Consider the following 22591-nt stretch of genomic DNA (forward strand, 5'->3'; position numbering starts at 1 on the left):
TCATCTGGCAATATACTGAAACTCTCACATCATTCATAACGACAAACTGGCCCAAAATTGCTGTCTGTAACAATAGCATTCCTCAATGCCTTTTTATTGAATAAATAAATACAAAAAGGAGAAACACAACGCACAAATTATTTAATCATACAGAAGATTTTCCAGGACAAATAATAAAGAGATGCTCTTCGAATGTAGATTCGAAAGAAAAAGAGGCAGGCGTTCGGGAAGGTTTTGTTTGGAATGAACAAATCCATAGGAAAAAAAAAAGAAACGCACTCTGTGTGTGTTTGGTTGCTTTCCATATATAGAAAGAAACATGGAAGTCCCATCAAGCTTGCAAGAAGCTGGCGTACTTAGCACCAAGGAGAAGCCTCTGAATGCATAAGAGAGCGTTCTTGGTAACCTCAGCGTTCTCATGGTTCATCAGTTTCATCACTCGTTCTTTCGCCTTGAGGTCTGTTACAATCACTCTCCCCGCTGCATGGTACTGTATGAACTGCGAGAGATCATAGCACGCCACTGCCAACGATCTTGGATCACTTGAAGTGTCCAGGATTGTGAGGAGAACCCTGAGTATCTGCATCCATAAGTTTAAACAAATGATTAGCTTGTTTCAATGACCAAACAGGCCCGACCTAGCCAGCTTTGAGCTCTGCAGGTTATAGGGGAGGAGAAGAATACCTGGAAGTCATTCTCCTCGAAGCTTGTGACATTCTCACGCCAGAAATTGGCCTCTTTGTGCATTGGGTTCCAGTCAAGATGGCCAAGAAGAACCTCTTGCTTATATTTGTCGAAGGAACTCAGCTTCTTGATATTGTCTTTTAGCCCTTCTTCTAGTTGGTTCAGTGCATCCAGCAAGTCCTTCCAAAATTAGAGTTGAACATCTTTAACAATGGCAATGCTTGCAACAAAGGCATATACTAGTACACATTCGATGGTGTAGGAATCACTAAAATGACCAGATATTCTCACGTCATGTTGTTCAACATTAACGCTAGTAAGCAGTACTCAGCTTTGTATTTAACTTGTCTAACCTCGTCACTCCATGCTTGTGTTTTCAGACTGTGGATGATATGTGGGAGTCCAAGATCAACCATTTGGGCACCAAATGTACCTTTTGGAAGCAAGTTCCTGAATGCCAATATGACCACCCTGACAACCTATAAGACAAAATACTGTCAGAGAAAGTACAACAAATGCATCATAACAATTATGCAAACTAATGATCTAAACAAAAAATCTTGGTATTGCAGACAGAAATTCTGAAGTACCAACCAAGCCACGCCATATGAAATTTTAAATATTTGCAGGATAGCAATGATCAAGTCACGCTAGAGAACATAGCTCACCTTTTCCTTAGTCGAGCTCTTGACCACTTCCGTGAGCCTTTGCATTGTCCTAGATGTTGCCAAGTACTCTATTGCTGGTTCATAATAGGAAAGAAGCCAGATGCAGAGACATGTTTCGTAGAGAAGCTGTTGGTCGAGATCACACAAATCACAAGGGTTAGTTACTGAGACATTATGACTAAATGAGAAACTGAAAGAGAACTGTCTAATTGTTACTAATTTATCCAGGCAACACTTCAAATTAGGGAATAATTTAAATCCACAGCATTAGTAGTCATTTAAAAATCAAAGCGGGTTTCACCCTGAGTGTCTGTCTAGTCATCGCCTTTCCACAAAAGACTGCATAATATGGAAACTGCAATACTTCTCTACAGCTTTTGTGGACACTTTTCACTTAAAAATACTTCCACCAAATATATAATTACCTGGATAGACTGCTGAGTGGATGCTGGTGAGATTAAAGGGACAAGTAACTTCACCCCATCTGCCTTAACAAACGATGATCTGACAACAGGTTCCTTAAGCAATGTCGAGAGGCAGCTGATTGCAACTGGAGCACCACGAGTAGGATGAGAAGGTTGCCTCAACTGCATTTCAAAATTAAGGATTGTGAAACCTATGGTTGACCTCAAAGGCTCAAACGCTTTTCAAGAATTACCGCCACTTAAAAAAACAATGCAATGCTAACATAAACGAAAAAGAGAAAGAAAAGAAGAAGAACCTGAGCACAAAGCCACTCCACCAACCCATTGAGTACATCATCAATTGTAGTAATAGGTTTCTTAGAAGCAGAGGCTTCTCCATTAGCAATAACACCATTACCAGCTTTTGGCCTAGCACTGTATGTTAAAAGAAAAGCAAGACCCGCCAAGTAAATGATAATGTATGTTAGAGACATGCTTTTTAAGTATGATAAATCAGTATTGAACTCTACAATACCTGATTATCCAGGCAACGATCTTGCAGCTTTTTTCTTGAATGAACCAATTTCCCTTCGACAGCAACCTGAAAGGGGATATATCTTTTAGATTGCATACTTCTGATGATAAACAGCCAAAATCAAGCAAAAATATAATTGAAAGCAGTTTCCCCCAACGGAGTGTTGCATATGTTTCAACTTTGTTAGGAAGATTATAGCTGAAATAATAATTAACTCATAATAATTAAAAACAAGGATCTCAGACAAAACGATCAAGAGACAGAGCAATGAAATCAAATTCTGGAACCACTGCCCCATAAGTGAAGGACTAAGAAATCAGGTAATGTGAAAATGTCCTACTAAACATACACACACAGGCATATTAATTTTTTTGAGAAATAGATGTTTCTTGTAACTAAGGAAATCTGACACGTTAGTATGTCAAGTAAGAAAATGAGAAAAATGCAACAAGCCCTACATCTTTCCAAATCAGAAACAAATAACAACATAATCTATCCAATAAGCGTTGGAAACAAACTTGCCTTGGAACAGATTAAAGTCATATAAGTATTGCATAGGGACTCACCTCAAGAAAGGCTCATAAGTATCCTCATGTGCCAAAGATTCATCATGGAACAACCGAGCTCGTGTTGGGTTTGCTGGAAAACAGATGATGCATTAACAACACTCGGTATCTAAAAACGACGAAAAGGTGAATGCTAATAAATTCAGGTTGTATTTACCAGAGAGCATCTCATAAATCAAAGCCAAAACATATTCCACAGTTTCCTCCTTGAATATATCACGCAAGATGGTAACAAACAGATGAACATAAGCTGGACCGTCCTGCAATAAACGACACGATCTATATTACTTCATAATGACTAGGTGTCATTATAAAACTTGAACCACTAATAACACAGAGGCAAGTGTCTATAAACTGTTTGAAATGAGAAAAAGAAAGAAAGAACGTTTACTTCATCGAGCAACTGTGCCCTTGCACTCTCAGCTTTTTTGTCATAGCGCCTTAAGAGCTGGAGACCAGTAGCTGAAATGAGCTTAGTTGTCATGTAAGTCTCCCATGGAATGTCCCTTTTCAATACCTGCAAGGTAACAAAACCATCACGATGTTTGTCATGTTTGTCAATAAAATTCATTATTAACATTTATAAACTAGTCAAAGCCACAAAGATCTCGCATGATCTTTTCAAATATTAAAAGGCAGCAAAAAAGAAAAAAAGAAGTTAAATAACATCATTATCACGAACCTGCTCCGTAGACAGTTCCGCTTGATCCATGGATAATCGAGAAACTTAACACACACCACTTGATACTGAACTGATTCGAATCCCTACGAATGTAAACAGAGTAACCATAAGCAAATGACATGAAAACCACAAAGCGGAAGATCTGATACGACGTCGTGTTATCGATTTTGATGGAAAGCAAAACACGATCTACAAGCATCAATGAAATGTCAACAAGAAACAGATCAAACTAGCAAACGCATTTTCCAAAATCGATTGAATAAAATGATCGACGATCCGATCACTCGAAAACAAGTCAAACAACGAAATCAATCGCAGGCAAGTGGAATCGAGTTTTGACCTGAAGGCTGCAAAACGAGCTGATCGCGAAGAGAGCTTCTCCCAAACTCGGATCTGAAGCGTGGAAGGAGCTAAGACGAGTCGGGGGAGGCAATCATTTTGGATTTCTGTTAAATTACAATATTACCCCTACTCTTTCTCAATTATTACGATCCTTGATTTCATTTTCGTAAAGCTAATCTCATCGCGTTACAACTTCAAGCCCATATATCTTCGTCCATGTTTAGTGGACATGGGCATGTAATGGATGTTTTGATCCTTGGGCTTGGGCCGGTTTTTATCCAATTTACTAATACTATAATGTTTTTATAGAATTATATAACATATCTTTTTGTTATACAGATATATCATATATGATATAGTAAATCTTTTTATACTTTAAATGGTTATTTGTTTTGTTACATTCTTGATTTTGTTTAAGTGTTTCCATGTCCATACACTTGTTTCTGGATTAGTTTTTTCCAGTTGTTCAAGTAAAACAAATAAAGAAAAATAAGCTAAGCAAGATTTTCTTTGTCAAGTCAAGGATATCTGGTTTATATGAATATTTGCCTGTATATATTTACAGAAAAAAATATTCTGTTTCCATATAATGATTATAATATACATTGTATTATCATTTGATACTTGTAATTAGATATGTTACTCTTTGTGCCATTATCTTCAATTTTAAACATATGGTAATGGTTCTTCAGTAAAAAAAGGTAATTATTTTGGCATGTAGTAAATAAAATTTCAGTTAATTTAAATAAATATAAATTATTTCAATTTTAGTTATTATAAAATTAATATAAATATCTTAAAACCTTATATTTTAAATGACTGATTGCTTTTTCTAATGATTAAAATATAATTAAATAATTATTTGTCTAAAATATTTCTTTTAAAACTCAAAAACAAGTTAATAAAAAGGCAAAGCAAAAGGTAAGAGTGGTTAAAACACTATCATCACAAACCAAATATGTACTATGTAGAGCCTTTCAAAACCATATAAATATGTAACTCAAGATAATCATTGGCTTATTCACAGACAACCATCTTCAACTGCGAAGCGAATCTTGTTTTTAGTCCTCTCTCTAAATCATCACATTTTCATCATGGACTCAGGAACAAAACCAAATCTTCTTTCGAATTTACCTGATTGCCTTCTGGTTTTAATCATATCTTTCTTACCTTTCAAACAATCTGTACAAACAAGTGTTCTTGCTAAGCGATGGAAGAATCTTTGTCGTGAAACAACAAACCTCGTATTCAAAGAGTCTGAGTTCGGCCTGAACCAATTTGTTGTTGATACAGAGGCCAAACATTCTGAGAGGAGAGCTTTGTTTGTTAGCGTTATGCATCAATGGATCTCGAGATTTACTGGTAACACCATCGAGACATTTGAACTTTGTCTACCAGAACCAGTGGGTTTTGAGGAAGATATCATGTCTCTAATCGAGTTTGCTGCTACCAAACAAACCAAAAATCTAGTTATTAATTTATCAAGCTCTAATTCGAGACAACCTCCTGGTGCTCTGCATATAAAGTTGATATATAATCAAAAGAATGGATTGGATATCACTCGTCTATTTTCCAATCTTATATATGTTAGGAACTTGACGATCTGCCCTTTTCTTCTTGAGGTATATAGTTTTCACCCCTTTTAATGATTTAAGATCCATAGTATCTATATCATAGATTTTTTTTTTTGTTTGGTGATGTAAAACTTTATTGCAACCCTAGAAAAACTATTAACAGTGAAATGCTTCATAGTTGAAAGGTTGAAGTGTGAAAGGATATTGAATGAAAGAGTAAGCAAAACATAGCGTGGTTACGTTTAGGTGGAGAAGAGATCATTGACATTCATTATAACTTCAAATAGTTTAGGCTTCTATGAAAATTTTGAATTATTCTAGGTACAGTAGTAATGGTTCTATAGTGAAGAACTAATAATGTAGAAAATGCTGTAACATGTAAATTTTGTAAAACCAGATTAGATTAGTAATATTACTTTGGTTCTACTAATCATTTCTTTTTGTTATGAAGATGATGATCCAAGATTGTGACGATCCTATGAAATTGCACGATCCGATGAAAACACGACATTTGGTGATTAAGACACATATGTACCCACATGAGTTCGGAGGAATAACTATATTTCTCAATAGCTGTCCGGAACTCGAATCTCTCACGTTCGAAACGTATACTACTGGGCCTATCGTGGTATGTTCGTTGTTTGTATATATCTAAATCCAATATACGATATTGCAATATAGATATAGCCTATTAGGTCATGTTATTTGTTCAAGCGCTTTTGTTTAATTAGATGTCGCAGAGATATTGGCCGCTAATACATCCAAAAACGTTTTGGCTCAACAACAAAACGTATGAGTGTTTGGAAAGGACACTTAAGGCTGTGAAAGTTATAAACTTTTGTGGCATCCCGAACGAGTTACATGTGCTGCAGTACCTGATCCGAACCGGACGTGTGATGGAACGGCTTGACCTTCATGCGGCAAAGACATTGAACAATGAGCAAAGGAGGTTGGTACTGACTGCAGCCGAGGAGTTTCAGAAGAATGTCGAAAGAGGTTCGAGGCATTTGAGAGTTACTCTACACAATGCTTGAACTTGATCAATGAAGCATTTTCTTAATCTTCTAGTGGAAACTGGAACTTGATCTTTGCTAGTAATATTTTCTTAATTTAATATTAAGGGTGGATGTTCCCCTTGTTTGTTTGGTTTGAGACTTAATTGTTGTGTTTCGTTTCGTTTGGTTTGATTTTAAGAACATTAATATTTCTTTGTCTTGTTCATTGCCTTGGAAACCTTCTCCTTGTGTTTTAGCAAAAAAAAAAACCTTCTCCTTGTGTAGCTGCCGTTCCATATTATTCTCTGTCGAGGAAAATGGAGACCATGGAGCTCCACTTTGCTGAGAAGACACACCATCTAAAACCATGTAGCTCCACTCTTTAAATTTTAGGACAGTAGTTTGGCGATTGACTCATTTAGTCCCATTGCCTAAATGGGCTTGGCTTGGCTTCAAAGCCTGCAAAGTGAGGTCGATGGTGTAGTATAAAATTTGGCAGCAAGAGATGAATGGCTCAACAAGGGACAGACTAGTGAATGCTATCTATTTCCCCCATAATAAAAACCGGTAGTTACTTCTTATTATAAAACTAGGGGTTGGCCCGCCCTACGGACGGGTGAATTTACAATAAAATTATTTTATGTTAAAATAATAAATAAATATTTGTTGTCGAAGATCATTTTATAAAGTAGTTATTTGTTGAAGATTATATTTATTTATTTTTAACATTTTTGACCTTTGTTTATAATTTTTATGTATCTGTATTTTTATTTGTTATCAAATAATGAAAATACGTTTTCATTGTATTATTTTGTTTTCAATATTCATTTTCGTTTATATTTTTAATGGAAATAAGTTTTTTTTTTGCATTTGCATGAGATTATATATGTAGTAATTTATTATATTTTCTCAATTGTGTGTTAAAGTTTTATGCATGATTGTGGTATATCTGAATGTATTCTACCCGTGATTATAAGTGTGTTTCTAACAATGTTTTTATTCAAAACTTTCCTTAACTAAATATTATTATTTTTTGACTAATCGAGAATTATTTGCTTCATGCGGGGTTTCTAACTTTGTGTTATTGAGTTTGCGAGATTAAGGCTTTGAATGGTAACGTCGAAAACTACGGCATACCAAAATTAATAATAAAAAAATATACATATTAAATATTGACAACAACGAATATTGGGAGTAGTTGGACTTAGAGTACAGTCAGAGACGTTGGCCACCCAACTGCTATGGCACTGTTCTAAAATCCAGTTTACTTTTTCTGTTTTTTTTTTTTTTTTGTAATTTAACTCCAGTTTACTTGTATCCCAAGTGTAGACATGAAGTCGGAAACTTTTACCCCTTATTATTTTCAGATATCATGGGGAAACCTACAGAATCAAAGTATGTTAATGGAGGTTCTTGGCTTGATTTTTGAGTAAAAATGATGCGGGTCCTCTAGGAAAAATGAGTAGCAGTAAGTGAGAAGAGAGTAATGTCTAAGTCTTTATCGTTTAGTAAGTGAGAAGAGAGTAATCTCTAGTCTTTATCGTCTAGTCTTTGTCGTTCTAAAAGAATCTAGAGTCTTACATTAAAGAAAAGTAGAGTTAGGCTACGAAGAGACTTGATTTCCTTTATATGTACATTACTGAAGTATGAGTGCTATGATTCTCACTTCTCAGTATGTTACAATAGTGTTTTGTGCTAGGTGATGATTCTCAGTATGTTACAGAATTTTTTGTGTTAGGTGTTTGTCTTTTTGACTAAACATGACGAAAATATAATGTAAATGGATTATTAATTTCGTTTTCATATCAAGTGTGGATTTGGGTGGACTAAGTAACCAAACCAAAGGGGAGAGAAATCTTGAATTAGATGGTGGACTAAGTGTCTTAACCCTTATTTGGAAAACATAAAGTGAGTTCAATTAACTAATGCATGGGAGAAACCGATCAATATGGTCCTGTATAATTCTCAATGCAGGAAACTAAGTCCAGACTTTTTTGGATGGGTTCCTTGGGTCTTGCTCCTCACCTTGTCCCTGAAGTTCATCAAAGCACACATCAGTAAATCCTAAATAACATGAAACAGTATAGTATATGCTTATATTATGGTCAGATTACAAACCATTGGATGAGGAAGTTGGTATTGCTACATACGACGTCAAATCCGGTTAAGGTGTAGAGGGAGCCTTCTGAGACGTTCCCTGAACCTAAGCTGACGGTTCGCACTGACAATCGAACCTCTGCGACGTTAGAGCACCGAAAATTGAACAGATTAATCTTCTGGTTCTTCTCAAAGTTGTGATAATCATGTGTGAAAGAGGAGGTATTTATACCGGAAGTAACTTTGTGAAGCGAAGAGGCAGATTGAATGCTAAGAGGAGTGAAGCAATCACCAGTTAACAGGGAGTAAAGAGGAGAAAGTGGAAAGAGTGTAACGGCCATGGCATCAACTTCGTCTTTCAATTCGGAGAGGCGGCGACGGTGAGAAGATGAGACCTAGAGGGAAGAAGGATCCGGGCCTGGAGTTGCTCTGTAATGACATGGGCTTAGAAACACATAATCACATTTAGAAAAAAAAAAGTCCAATTCGAATGTATTAACAAATCAGAGAGCAACACTTGTCATTATTCCCCCCAAGGAGAGAAAAAACTCTACTTTATTAGTAAAGACTAGTGGTTTTCCGGCGCTACGCGCCGGGTTTGTATGTTTTATTTTTAAATAAATTTATAATTTACTTAATGGTCTTAGTAAAGAAAATATGTTAAAAAGAATGAAGACGAAAATATGTTAAAAATGATATTTTTTCCCGATCCAATTGATAGTGATTAGTGACCATAGTGTATGACTTTGGTTTGAAGTTCTTAATGGCCAATACCTTGGACGCAACGGTTGTCGTGTTTTTTTCAATGTTATTGTTTTAAATCTTATGTGCTTAAAAAGTTTGGTGTATGAACTTTGGATTGTATAATTGTGAATTAATTATTTTCAGTTTATTATTCCTAAGCTTGCCCTGAACATCATAGATGTTGAGGCAAAAATGTGTTGCGAGCCGCATGTTGTTTATGGGTGCAACTGGAAAGTAAACATTTTTCTGTAGCCTAAACGGTTTTATAAGCATTGCAAGTTTGAACGTTCTATGCAAGGGTGCAAGACTATTGACTTCACAGATCCAATTCTGAAAATGACTTGCATTACTAATTGGAACAACCACCACCACCACATAGAGTTTAAAAAGGAGAAATAAAGCTAAAGAAATTTGAAAGTCTAAAAGGAGAAATAGAACTAAAGAAAATTGAAAATATGACTTATTACTAATTAAAACAACCACCACATTGAGTATTATAAAAAGGGAAATTGATTCAAAGGAAATTGAAAGATACAAAAGCAATTATTTGATAAAGAGAAGACGTGGTTGTTTCTCATAGTAGACTCATTCCAAACGTGGTTTCTTCGGTGCATTCTCTTCCAAAGCGACTTGCTCACTGGCTGATGCTGTATGTCCGGCAAGGGAACCATCCAATGTAGATGGCACCTCTAACAGAGCAAGTGTTATCAACTTTGACATCAGATCCCGTTGCCACAACTTCAGGCTGCGATGCTTCAGGGACCTGCGCACCTTCCTATTAATAAGGTAACAAACACATAGATTATATACAGATAGCAGCAGATTCACATTAAGAAAAGAGACCAACATTCACAACAAAGGCTGGCGCAGGTGCAAGCTCTCTCGAAGGAAAGACGCCAGAAATGGTGAAGGTTTGGTGCTTTGAAGTAAAATTGAAGTCCTTTAACTTGAGCTGGAAGGTGTATGTATTCCCAACAATCTCAGCAAGGGACCGAGGCAGTTCAGTGTCTACCTGAGCATCAACACCTCTTTTCTTACTTGAGTGCAACCACAACATTAGTTTCATCACATGCGACACATTTGAAGGAATATATCTCTTGGACAAGTTTCTTTGAACATCCAGTCACTTTAGCTGTGCAAAGAAACTCAATTATCTGTAAAGTGCAGAAGAAGCAGACAAAAAAGAAGAATAATCTCAAACAATATTAAATTTAAATAGACCAAACTTCACCTGAGGATCAACAGTAATAACCTATTGGCTAAGCCCAGCAACGGTTAGAGGTTCAATTTTTTGGGCATGAACCAGCTTTAATGAAGACGCTGTCTGGTCTGTTCCATCGCCTGTCAATCTGCAATGGGCTGAGCTTGAAAAACAGTGAACAAAGTAGAAATTCCATTCATCAGGACAAGACCAAAGTTGCGATTATCTAATCAGAATGAGGGGACTTACTTGTCAAATTCTTCTTTTCCTGCAGCTGTCTCAGAATCAAAGTAGATATGTGTGCCAGAAGTGGCCTTCAGAACTAACCGGCCTGACATCGCATATGGTTTTTTTTTAAGAGAATGTCAGTTCAAAACAAACACTCTATTGTATAGATTTGTTGAACCTATGTTAAAATGCAACTACAGTGAAAAAAGATTGTCTCTTACCCCCAACTATCTTAGGATTAATGTTGGTGGCAAGCACAATTTTAAGCTCTTTCCTGTAGCTATCATTTTTTTATGAAATGCAAGAGCCAAATAGTCAAACATACTAACACGAACATTTACATCCCTGCGAAAAAAAAACAAAAACCAAAGTTTTAGAGTCGCAAGTATACATTAGAGTATCTATTGTAACAAATGGAGGTTAAACAATTCAAGGTACCTTTTTAGACGCAGAGTTAGCATTACACACTGGACCCGGATATACTGTCGGTGATTGTGCTCCCGATTGAACTTAGCACACCAATTATATATGAGAAATGATTTAATGGGATTAAGTTAACACATGCTATCACAAAAAAAAACAAAAACAGTACTCAAACTAAAGACACATACCACGAAGTTGTTTGTTGACTGAAACTGGATACACGTTCACACTTACAGAACCTTGAATAACAGTTGATTGTTGGAAAGGAGCCAATTACATGATCAGACAATCTGAATGGATGTTATCGCCGCCAGGTTCAATCGAAAACAGAGGTGCTTACCTGCTCATCGTACCATGTCAAGACTCATGAGTTCACTGACTTTCCTAACGTGTTCCTCGCCTCCCAAAAAATGCAGCAAACGAACCTCAAAAGTGTTGGGGCAGCGCCAGGCTTTCACATCCGCAAAGAGGGTGAAGGAATTGGCCATTGTCGGAATCGATATTTCAGACAAACTGTTCTTCTCGATCTCGTTGAAGTTGTGCTGTTCATCGGTGCAAGGTGTGATATTTATACTTGCAGCTTTAGTTAATTAGTTTGGAATGCAAAGAGGTCGATTGAATGCTTTAAATTGTGAGTAGTGGGATAATCGCTTTAAAGCTCGGATTTAAGGGTATTTTAGTGGAAGGTGGAGGCGCAACGGTTCGTCGATGGAAGCTTCACTTTCTGAGAAAATTGACATAGAAGAAGAAGGTAGAAAGACGATGAGAAACCTAACTCTTAATTGGGCTGAAAAAAAAGTTTAATAAAAAGCCAATAAAACATACGAATGGGCCAGCAGCAACATATATGAGATAAAACCCCAATCCAATGAACGTAACGAAAACATACGCTCGTTGTGTTTTTATAAGGGACACGTGGCATCTTTTGCCCTCATAAACCTGATGACGTGGACGCCTGTGGAGAGACTAAAGTCTACTTTATTTATAAAGATATGGAAAAGGGATAAAGGCAAATAGTATTGAGAGAAGATAAGAGGTAATGGGTCAATCTTAAAAGTGGTAGCGGGAGAAGATACCCAAAATCTTTGTCTAAACAAGACATCCTTTTGTAGTGATGCCTGCTGAGACATCCAAACCCACTTCATTAGTTAATTTTTTTAAAAAATTAAAAAACATATTATTGAAAAGCTATTTCCCTTGCTTACCTTTTACTATTTATTTTGTTTTCCACTGTTTTGATAACTCTTTGAATTGGCTTGACAAAAAACGAAAAAAAGAAAACTCTTTGAATTGATCTCGTATTTCACTTTGCAACTAATTCCTTACTCACATATTGATAAAAAAATTTAATGATCCTCCCAATACTCATATTGACTCAATCACTTTGCAAAGTTTGTGTAAGGACATTCAAAACTTGACTCGCTGTTGTTTCTATTTTCGTAGATGCAAGCTTTGATTAAACCCTGCAAACATGTTGTGTTTGATTCTAGTTGGACCAGTCGGATTGAATATAACCATCTAACATTTTACTGTCCAAAAAAATATACTGTATTTGAAACGTTGCCATTTTAAGGAATTATAATCATTTAGTTCTGAATGGAGAGATTAGAATCTCAATTTTTGTTTTGTAATAATACTACATACATTCAAAATCGACCATACTAGTTATAACGCAAATGGGCATAAATCTCTACCAACAACTGCATGCCTAGAAACATATCGAATTTTTCAACATCAATCAATATATGTGTTCAATATAATATAGCCGTCTCTCGAAAAAAATCATTTAAAAATAATTTGAGTCCAACATTCTTCCCTTTTTATTCTACTTTTTAATTGGTTTTCAGAGTCTCGTTGACAAAAAATGGTTTTCAGAGTCTAAATGTTTGTAGCTAATTCAGATAACCCTTTTCATCTTTTAGGTAAGGCTAAGGTTTAGGTTTAGGTTGCTTTTTGCATATTTTAGCTTGGAAGAATATTTTCACTAAAATGCAAGATTAACGTATGCATGTAATCGTTAATAAATGTATCAAAAAGTTTTTAAGATACATTTTTAATAGTGTTAAAGATACATTTTTACAGTTCTTAGAACATTATGCTTTACTTTTCAGTTTCTAAATAATGATAATAAAAATGAAAGGTAAAATTCAATAAATATTTCAAGGACAAGGGTAGCGATGTTAGGTAAACAAGAAGTTGAAATCTTACAACACATGAAGAAAAAAATGAAAGGAAGCTCTAACTTTATTGAATATGTTGGCATAGTTTTGCTCATTCGCTTCCTCTGTCAAAATCCCGACATTTACTTGTTCAAGTAATACGTACGTACGATCCAACGGCCAGTCCATAATATACATTATACCTACATGCATGACTTTTTTTTAATGAACCAACCAAAAACAAAAGTAAATTTTGAGCATAGGAAACATAAGATTCTGAGCCATAGTGAATCGTTTGTCCACCGATTTGGACAACATAAAATACATATCTCGTGAGTTTCATCTTTCTTCTCTAATATTTGTACCATATATGATGATTACCTTTACTGTATTACGACAATATGAAAACCAAAATCCCAATACAACATAAACAAATTTCAACATCCGAAATAAATCTTTGTTATATATAATCAATACTATTAAAAGGGAAGGAATTTTAATAAATCTACTTAAAAAAAGTTGTTTGAGCTCTTTCATTTTTTATTTTTTTGGACTTCTTCTATATATTATAACAATATATGACAATATATTTTACCTATATATAAGCGATTTTTACTCTAACTATCAAACTGGATACACTATTATTTATTCTTAACCATTTAAATCATCGATTGCTAAACCACCCTACCCAAACAAAATAAATTACATTAACCAAAACCAAAGCACAACCTATTATAACATAATTTTATCGAAATATTCATTTCTCCACTTATAAAAACATCGAAATATTCATTTCACCCACAAGGAGCATAGTACATATGTCTCTGATACTCTTATAAAATAGTAAATTGTAGTTTAGATTTACATTATAGATACTTTTATATAAACAAATTAAAAATATTCTAATACTTGGTTTTATAATTGGTAGTTTGATTGTTAATAGACATACAATTAAATGTAACATAAATCGTTACTAATAACAATATATTTATCCCAGTTTTAAATTGCTATACTATTTTTACACACAAATAAATCTTCAAACAAATTTCGAACAAACTTCAAAAACACAAACGCGTGATCTAATTTCATACAAATTAATTGTGCTTACGCAAATGACCTATATATTAGTGATATAATCTTCAAAATTATATGATTCAAACCCTAAATTTCATAATTATGAAAAGTAAAACAAAATCAAACCCGCGCTTTCAAGCGCGGGTCAAAATCTAGTATGGTTGTTAAAAGGAAACAAGCTGTGTCGCTTATATCAAAACCTTAATAAGAACGTAACTCTGCATGTGTAGGGATCGATCAGATCATATCCTATCATTTTATTTCTAAAAAAATATATGCAATAAATTTGTTTCACTATCTAAGTATAAATAATACTTCCTCCGTTCCTTAAAGATGTATGTTCTGGAAAAATAAATTGTTTCAAAAAGATACATTTTTTACTTTTTTAATGTATGATTTTATGAAAAATTGTAAGTTTTCAAAAAAATTAATAGTGTTTCTTGAATTTCTATTGGCTAAACGTTATGAAAATTTGTTATTCACAAAAAAATAATGCATATTTAATGTATTTTCTTAATATATGTGAAAAGTTTAGAATATGCGTCTTTTAAAAACAGAGGGAGTATGTAATACCGTCGTCTAGGTTAAATTCACACTGAATATATCTTGATGCTATCCAGTGGATGGAGACAAATTGATATTTTTTATGATATATTTTATCGGATGATACAGTTGGTCCCCAAGTAAAACATATTTAATGTTATAGTGGACCGACTACCACACTAATTTTCTTGAGAATTATAGTGTACTGACTTGATCAATTTCTTGAGAATGTATATGGAATTAATTTATCACATTGACTACAAGTAGCTACATTCAAAATATTATATGGTCAAATAGAAACTGGTTTGTAGCTCCAATCGATAAGATCTTGCAAGAAAAAGAAAAAGAAAGGCGGAATTTGTCTGAGGGAAGTTTTGTATGTTTCTTGATGTTTCATTGTGAAAACGTGAGACTAGATTTGGATTCATATATGAGATCGTGACCACTATTAAATGATATGAATACACAAATACCACATTGGATACCAGTTGACACATTGGGTTGGTTTATGCTTATATAATCATATATTTTCGTTAAATATTTTTTTTTATCATCAACATAAATAGATTCATATAAACTCTGCAAACCAAACTGGTAGCTCCGCATCCATATGGATATGGATAATAAACGATAGTTGCTTTTTTGCACTACGTGCAAGACTATCCGCCCTTGAATTTTGCGTTCATGGTATATGAATGAACTCTGAACTGTGAAAACTTCTCTTCATGATCTTTATGTCTTTAAAATAATTTACAAATACTGATCAATCTTCCGGTTCCGAAACTATTTTCACTATCTTCCAAATATTTCTATTTTGATAAATTAAATAATTTAATAGAATCAAACCCCTTTCATAGCTAACTATATATATATATATTTAAATATGGACCTCTTTTTATTAAAAAATCCCATACTATAAGAAAACTAAAACACAGACACATATATAGCCACTGATTGTTGACAAAAAAGAAATATAGCCACTGATTTTTTAATTGTCAGTTGAATTGAAGAGGTAACATCATGAACATTTCCTAGTTGAATGTAGACAAAAATCTAGACATCTTCGCTCTCTATAAGGTCGTTAATAGAATTAGAAGTAAATGTTACATTCACTAGGGCATCGTAAATTGATTGAAACTGGTCTAAACAAGCTCAAACTTATATGCACATATATATATATATATATATATACCGATATGTTAGGCAACTTGTATATCGTCATAGATAATAAATATGTGTCTGATGTGCATGTATGCATAAGAAATAGGGAGATAAAAGCATACAATAATGTGAATCACGAAATAGAACAAGGGTTTGGGACCTGCAGTCTGATTTGTCTGAAGGAGAGGGGCCATAGCGAGAGGTTCTGAAATCGCAGCTCACGCACCTCATTTTCATTTTTATATTCGTTTGGTCCTACTTTATTTATACTCTTGTATTCTACATTCTACATTTTTCATTTTGATATTATTATTGCCATAATTTCTCAATTAATTACTAATCATTAGAACATATGTACATTCATCCCATTTATTTCTTGTGATGCATCTTAATATTTTATTTCTTCTACATTCTCAGCTGATTTATTTTAGCTTTCTAATTTATAATGTTGACTTTGACTAAGCTAGAAACATATAGCCAAAATCTATATAGAATATAGTTCAGCCCGGATACTGCTGGGAAGTTTTCATGTGTTTCGGACCTTCGGTTCAGGGTATGGTGTGGAAGTTTAGCAAATTTTAATATATATATATATATATATATATATATATATATATATATATATATATATGTATGTTCACGTGTTACACTTATAAAACTGAGCGATGCATATTTTGACTTATTTATCCGGTAACATATAACACTGTTTTCTAGTTTACCAAACAAATTGACCGTTCAGTTTTATTTTACACTAGTTTCATCTCATGTATAAATTATGGACAGTATCTTTGCGGGGACATGACGTCGCTAATATTGAAAATCAAGAGGATACGACTTCGGATTGTCCCAGTTCATTTATCCCTAGATTAAATAATGTTTTGGCTGATTCTGTTGCCAAATAGGTTTTTTGGTTTAAATCAATTAAGTTTAAATTTATCTCTAGACTGAACAATGTTTTGGCTGATTATGTTGCCAAACATGCTCTTTGGTCTGTATCTCCAGTTTAAGTATTAATGAAAATTTTGGTATGCAAAAAAAAAAAAAATCTATTTATCGTCGTTGAATCTTTTGTGTTATTTGATTTTATTTTTTTGATAAAGGGCTTGTATTATTTGATTTGCTCTGTAAATTTATGAAAAATCATATAAGTTCGTTTTGTAAAATATTGTAAATTATGGAACGACCGCTACATTAAAAATTACTTCATACGATGACTCCACTAAGTAATTTTGAATGTCGCTTCATTCCATAACAGTATTATTTGTAAAATAGGTTAAACGTATTTATGTTATTAAAACCCCAATTCTAATCCCATATATTGACTGTGAGGTAATTCAAAACTGTATACACATACATATGATATGTTCATATGATACAATATAATTGTTTATTTTTAATGCCCCAATATAATTTAGGATCTATCTGTTGACCATTAATATATGAACACTAGAAATAAATAAGGGAAAAATGCAGAGGAATAAAATTAGAGGAATGAAGAAAAAATTTATTTCTTATCAATTTTAGTGAGAAACAAATTTGTTTTATATTTTTGTATAATAAAAAGATTGAAAAGGAATGAAAAAAAAATATTTCTTATAAATGGTAAAAAAAAATTAAAATAGCAAAAAATGCATTATTCCTTTTCATTTCTTGGTCACCGTTTAGATCTTTATTCTTTTGTTTTATTTACACCATTGCACCAATGATTACTTTGTTTTAACCATCATAGATTTTGCAGCTGTAAGCAGATTCAAAGACTAAAATTTGAGAATGCGCTCTTGTCGCTTTTTTGTATTTTGTTCTCTACTTCCTTTTCATCCCACTTCCTTGTTCCGAAGCTAATCATATCCTCATTTTTCAATGCATGTGATCTTTGTCAACAAACCTTGACTACTAAATACTTCTGCGCACCTATTATACTATTGTAAAAGTAAACTAGTTTAAGATGTATACTAACTATGATTCAGTTCAATTAAATGGTCAAAAAGAGAATAACTCAACGCACTCGTAATGACTTGATGACTTCTTCTAACATATCTCAAAACGACGTGTGTTCTTTATATGTGTAATCGTCGAAACTATTTGAATAGCTAATAGCTTACACTTTATCAGTCGATGATTGCATGTGGCTAAGCAATACAAGTACATGTATTGTTTTTTTCCTTATTGCTTCAGGTTTGAATCTAACAATATAGAAGATAATATTATCTTATCAATCTATGGTCTTGCGGTTGAATCATTAGTCTATAATAATGACTCTCACAAATGAAAACAGTTACAGCATGAGACGTTAAAGTTATTCACCTAGTTTATGTAATCGAACTTACGATCAATGACTATTAGACTAAAAAACCATTCCCCACTTCATTCTACTTATGATTTATCTAAATACTTAATTAATCCGAAACTTTTGACAAAGGGATGTAAATGATATGTAGTTCTATAAGACTATAACAACTTAGTTATTTGAACATTGTCCCCCGCATACCACTTCGACCATACAATGATACTACCACATTCTCTTTCACTTGTAAATACAATAAAAGGAAAAAAGAAGAATGGAAGTAAAAAGGAAGAGAAAGGTCAAAAGAAGAAACATTTAAGATAAAAAAGGTCACAGAGCCCTAGAGAATGATAATATTGTTGTGTGGGGACACATTGACCTCTTTGCCCTTTCTCCATGTTGGGTGCAAGCTGTTTTCCTTTTCCCATTATTTACCATTTCATTTTCAAACAAACCAATACAACACAAGTAACTTGACCATTTTCTTCAGTAAAAGCATCGCTTTTAACTCCCACCTATTAATAAATATTAACAAGATTAGAAGCTGATGAAGAATAGATTCACACATCTTTTTGATGGGAAGGAGGGAAAGAATGATTTAATCGAGAAGAATGCTTGCCTGTATATATAAAAACATACAGAAAATTACAAACAATGTAACTTCACTTCTGTTAGTATTATTTTTGTTTCAGAAAAAGATAATTTATGGCAAGTCATTATATGGTTCACGAGATGCGTATGGTACAATGATATTGATAGCTTACCTTAAAGAGCAGAAGACCAATAGAAGAGACAAAAAAAAAAAAAAAAAAAAAAGACAGAAACACATATTCTCCACAACAATTTAATTATTTTAAAATTTTATATAGAAGACAATAACCATAGACTTTTTTGGTCTCCCATTTTGAAAATCTCCCGCTTTCCACATACGTACATGACACATGAATTCATTCTCGCATTTCATTAATATTATTGTATCATCTTACTTTTTTTTTTTGAACTACTTATATCATCTTACTCAATAGTTAATGCACATGGGTGTAAATAGTTGGCACCTTTCACAAATATATATATTTTTGAATTAGAGGACGTACGTAACTTTTGTATAAAACAATATTAAAACGTTTATGTACATAGTATTACATAAACGATAGGAGTTGATATGTTTTTGATGACGAGTGGCCGAGAGTTAAGAAACGACATACTAAAGCAAATTTGTTTTTTTTTTTAAATCTAGACAATGAAATGAATTGGAAAAAAAAAAGAGAAGGAGAAAATTCGTGTCACACGTGAATAAAGTTGGTAAATAATACTCGTTTTTATTGAAAAAGTTCAAAGAAAAAATAAATTTGGAAAAGAAAAAGTGAAAAGTGAAAAGAAGTAGAGAAGAGTTTTCGTATTCTGTATAAGCAATTCGTTTGATCATATATAAGAATTTACCTTTACATGGTTAATATGTTTGGGGTTAGTTTTTTTTTTGGTTAGTTGATACGCGCCTCGTGCACGTAGAGCAGGTTTCAATTTGAGAAGACATTTAGCAAGAAAATCTAAAGCAATTATTGTTTTGCGTTTTCTTTTCTTGTCATCTGGTGTTATATTACCTTCCAAAGAAAACATACAATTATTGTGTTGCTTCTTTCAAATTCTTTTTTTTTTTTTCTTCTCATTTTTAAAATTATTATTATTTCATGTATGGAAGCGATTATATTCAAAGACTGACCCAAAAAGCAAAACTTGCCTCTTCTCAACAAGTCAAAGCCTAAAACGCTAAATCCTTCATTTTCAATCATAAACACAACAATCGCATTCCATGATAAACATTCATATTAAAGATTTTGACATCTCATTTATATAATTTGTATTATATGCGCCTTTTGGACTAAAAATTGGTATATCAGATGTTCTAAAATATTCCTTATGTTCCTAAAAGATCAATATTCTAGTTTTTTATATATTTTAATAAAATACATTAAATTTGCATAATTTTTTGTGTTTATCTTCTTTCTACAATTTTAAACTAATAAAAAATTAATTAATGCAATTAAGATTTTTGAAGTTTGCAATTAGTTAATAAAATATGCATTGAAAATGTAAAAATTGAATTTTTTAAAAACAAAATTTTTCTGAAAAATATGTATCTTTAAAGAATTATTTGTTACTGATTAATTGAAAACACATTTAATATTAACAACACCGTAGATTAAGCTTTACGCAAAATACTATTATTTCTATTCTCTTTCATTACATCCCATGCAGTCAAATGTCATGAATACCCTTCACACACGCCACCGCAAAGTAAGGGCATTCTCGACATTTCGTACATGCAACGTTCCACTTAATACAAAGATTGTTCTAAAATTTAAAAGACTTCTAATAATAATTATAAACGGAAAACCCGTAAGAACAGAACACTGAGCTCGAATCACGGACTGGCTACTACGATTGCCCATGGAAGATGCAAAACTGGTTTCTCCTTCTGCGTCTCTTGATCCCCTCTCATCTTCTTCAACGGAGGCTGTTGCTGCTGCGGAGACGAAGATGGTGGATTGTTAGAACTCGCTGACCACGAATCATTTGAGCTTTCGTCGCTATTAAAAGGGTTTGAATCGATCACGCAGCTTGGAGATTCGCCGCTCTTTCGTTTCCGGCGAGATTGGGTTTCGATTTGTAAGCCCATTGGTAACTCGAGGATGAGGTCGTAGCAAGATTTCACCTTTTCCTGCGAATGCGCGAAAGGTGTTCGTGAAAATGCCTAAGTGAAATAAAACAGAGTTTTTTTTTTAAGAAGTTTACCTTGGTTATGTTAAGCACACCGAGGAGCTTTGTTTGGTATGAAAGAGGGTCAAAGGGCTCAACTTGCTCGATAATTCTCATCATGGTGGCTGCAGCAACAACTGATGGGAGGTAGCCGACAAATCTTGAATCTGACAAAAGCACACAAGAATGTAAGATTACTTCAGAAGCTGATAAAACGAAATGGGTTTGTAGTTTTTGTCGTTTACGAACCGGAGATTACAGAGAGGATGAGACGGTGGCAGCTGTTGAGGAAATCCCAGTGCGCATTGTTCTTAAGTCCCAGTCTCCTGATGATGTGGTCTAGAAACGAAAGTGGAGTAACGAGATGCATCTTCCACTGGAGAGTAGACAGTATCAGCAGCTCCATTCTCTGTATGGTTTTTGCCTCAAACACATACTTTGTCTCCTCCACCTACAGAACCCCAGAAAACAGAGAAATTGAGTAACATGAGGACAAAAGAAGGAAACTTTAAGGGAGATGATGTCAAGTGTCATCATTTACTTGAAAGTCTAGAAGAAGAGGGACATGGGTTTCTTCCACTTTAGCAGCAAGAGAGAGACAAGCAACAGAAACGAGCTGAAGCATCCAGGGTTTGTCTCTCTGTAAGCTGTAGCTACAGATGAACTTGTCGAGATATGTTATAGCTAAAACAGCTGCCAGAGTAGAGAACCCATAATGAGAGTTGACTCTAAGAATCCAACCCACGGCTTCTTTTCGATCCGTGGCGAGATAAACATCGTCTACACAGCCGAGTCCTTGCTCTTCTTCTTTGGAGAAGAGTGTGACCAGATCTTCGTCTTCCCAGAACAAATCTTGCTGCAGAATAGCCAATGGAGAAGAAGTAGAAGCAGAAGAAAAGGAAGAGTTCTCTTCAACTGCTTCTACTTCTTCTTCTTCGTCGTCTTCCCATTTCTCTTCTTCGCAGTAGAGAGCATCGAGAAGAAACGAAGTGTTATGTTCTTCTCTACTTTCTTCCTCCTTTGGTATCGCCATTGTAGGATTAGACTCAAGAATGAGAAGAAAGAAAGATCTTCTCTTTCTATATAGTTGGTTTGGCTCTTTTAGTTTATTGGTGTTGGCTCAGGGCATTACACAGAAGAAGATAAGGTAGAGAGACTCATCTTACTATCTCCGTCTATCACCACTCTATGGAGGCGTGCAGGGATTAGCTTGTAGCAGGGAGCTAGCTACAAAAGAGAGGCTAGAGAGAGAGAGAGAGAGAGAGGAGAAAAGCTGGGGAAGTGGGAAGGAGAGTGAAAAGAAGGAGATTGATTTATGAAGAGAAGGGCGAGTTGGTTTTCACGTTTGTCTTTTTTCACTCGCGCAATCTTTTATTTTCTGAGTATTAAATGTGTCGTTTCTTTTTTCTATTTTCATATTTTATGAATATTTTCTTTTTCTGTGTGTTTCCACTTTACCTACTTTTACTC

General features: G+C 34.0%; 3 protein-coding genes across 3 annotated transcripts; 1 reads left to right on the forward strand and 2 right to left on the reverse strand.

Moving 5' to 3' along the window:
• Window positions 1-61: 61 nt before the first annotated feature.
• LOC103840942 (V-type proton ATPase subunit H) lies at window positions 62-4044 on the reverse strand. Its single transcript, XM_009117487.3, has 12 exons — window positions 3880-4044; window positions 3540-3622; window positions 3249-3374; window positions 3015-3117; window positions 2858-2930; window positions 2292-2357; window positions 2074-2191; window positions 1778-1939; window positions 1353-1478; window positions 1038-1163; window positions 685-864; window positions 62-580 (listed from the first exon to the last, which is right to left on the reverse strand). The coding sequence occupies exons 2-12, from the start codon at window positions 3567-3569 to the stop codon at window positions 332-334; spliced, it is 1359 nt and encodes a 452-aa protein (XP_009115735.1). The 5' UTR covers window positions 3570-3622; window positions 3880-4044; the 3' UTR covers window positions 62-331.
• Window positions 4045-4293: 249 nt separating this feature from the next.
• On the forward strand, window positions 4294-6928 carry LOC103841033 (F-box protein At3g62230). The gene is made up of 3 exons (XM_009117578.3): window positions 4294-5503; window positions 5907-6083; window positions 6187-6928. Exons 1-3 carry the CDS (start codon window positions 4976-4978, stop codon window positions 6487-6489), a joined length of 1008 nt encoding a protein of 335 aa, XP_009115826.1. The 5' UTR covers window positions 4294-4975; the 3' UTR covers window positions 6490-6928.
• A 13620-nt stretch (window positions 6929-20548) lies between these two features.
• Window positions 20549-22562, reverse strand: LOC103841511 (cyclin-D3-1). The gene is made up of 4 exons (XM_009118087.3): window positions 21663-22562; window positions 21371-21572; window positions 21158-21288; window positions 20549-21083 (listed from the first exon to the last, which is right to left on the reverse strand). Exons 1-4 carry the CDS (start codon window positions 22152-22154, stop codon window positions 20787-20789), a joined length of 1122 nt encoding a protein of 373 aa, XP_009116335.2. The 5' UTR covers window positions 22155-22562; the 3' UTR covers window positions 20549-20786.
• Between the last annotated feature and the right edge of the window lie 29 nt (window positions 22563-22591).

This window comes from Brassica rapa, chromosome A01 (genome assembly GCF_000309985.2).
Source record: "Brassica rapa cultivar Chiifu-401-42 chromosome A01, CAAS_Brap_v3.01, whole genome shotgun sequence".
Classification (NCBI taxonomy): Eukaryota; Viridiplantae; Streptophyta; class Magnoliopsida; order Brassicales; family Brassicaceae; genus Brassica; species Brassica rapa.

Excerpts from the sequence above, each read along its gene's own strand:
- LOC103840942 (XM_009117487.3), bottom strand. The coding sequence starts at position 3,569 with ATGGATCAAGCGGAACTGTCTACGGAGCAG. Across the intron at positions 1,940-2,073 it reads TGGAGTGGCTTTGTGCTCAG|TTGAGGCAACCTTCTCATCC; the intron begins GTTCTTCTTCTT and ends TTTGAAATGCAG. Across the intron at positions 865-1,037 it reads CACAAGCATGGAGTGACGAG|GACTTGCTGGATGCACTGAA; the intron begins GTTAGACAAGTT and ends TAATTTTGGAAG.
- LOC103841033 (XM_009117578.3), top strand. The coding sequence starts at position 4,976 with ATGGACTCAGGAACAAAACCAAATCTTCTTTCGAATTTACCTGATTGC. Across the intron at positions 5,504-5,906 it reads TCTGCCCTTTTCTTCTTGAG|ATGATGATCCAAGATTGTGA; the intron begins GTATATAGTTTT and ends TTTGTTATGAAG. Across the intron at positions 6,084-6,186 it reads ATACTACTGGGCCTATCGTG|ATGTCGCAGAGATATTGGCC; the intron begins GTATGTTCGTTG and ends TTGTTTAATTAG.
- LOC103841511 (XM_009118087.3), bottom strand. The coding sequence starts at position 22,154 with ATGGCGATACCAAAGGAGGAAGAAAGTAGAGAAGAACATAACACTTCG. Across the intron at positions 21,573-21,662 it reads CTCTTCTTCTAGACTTTCAA|GTGGAGGAGACAAAGTATGT; the intron begins GTAAATGATGAC and ends GGGGTTCTGTAG. Across the intron at positions 21,084-21,157 it reads GTGTGCTTAACATAACCAAG|GAAAAGGTGAAATCTTGCTA; the intron begins GTAAACTTCTTA and ends GCGCATTCGCAG.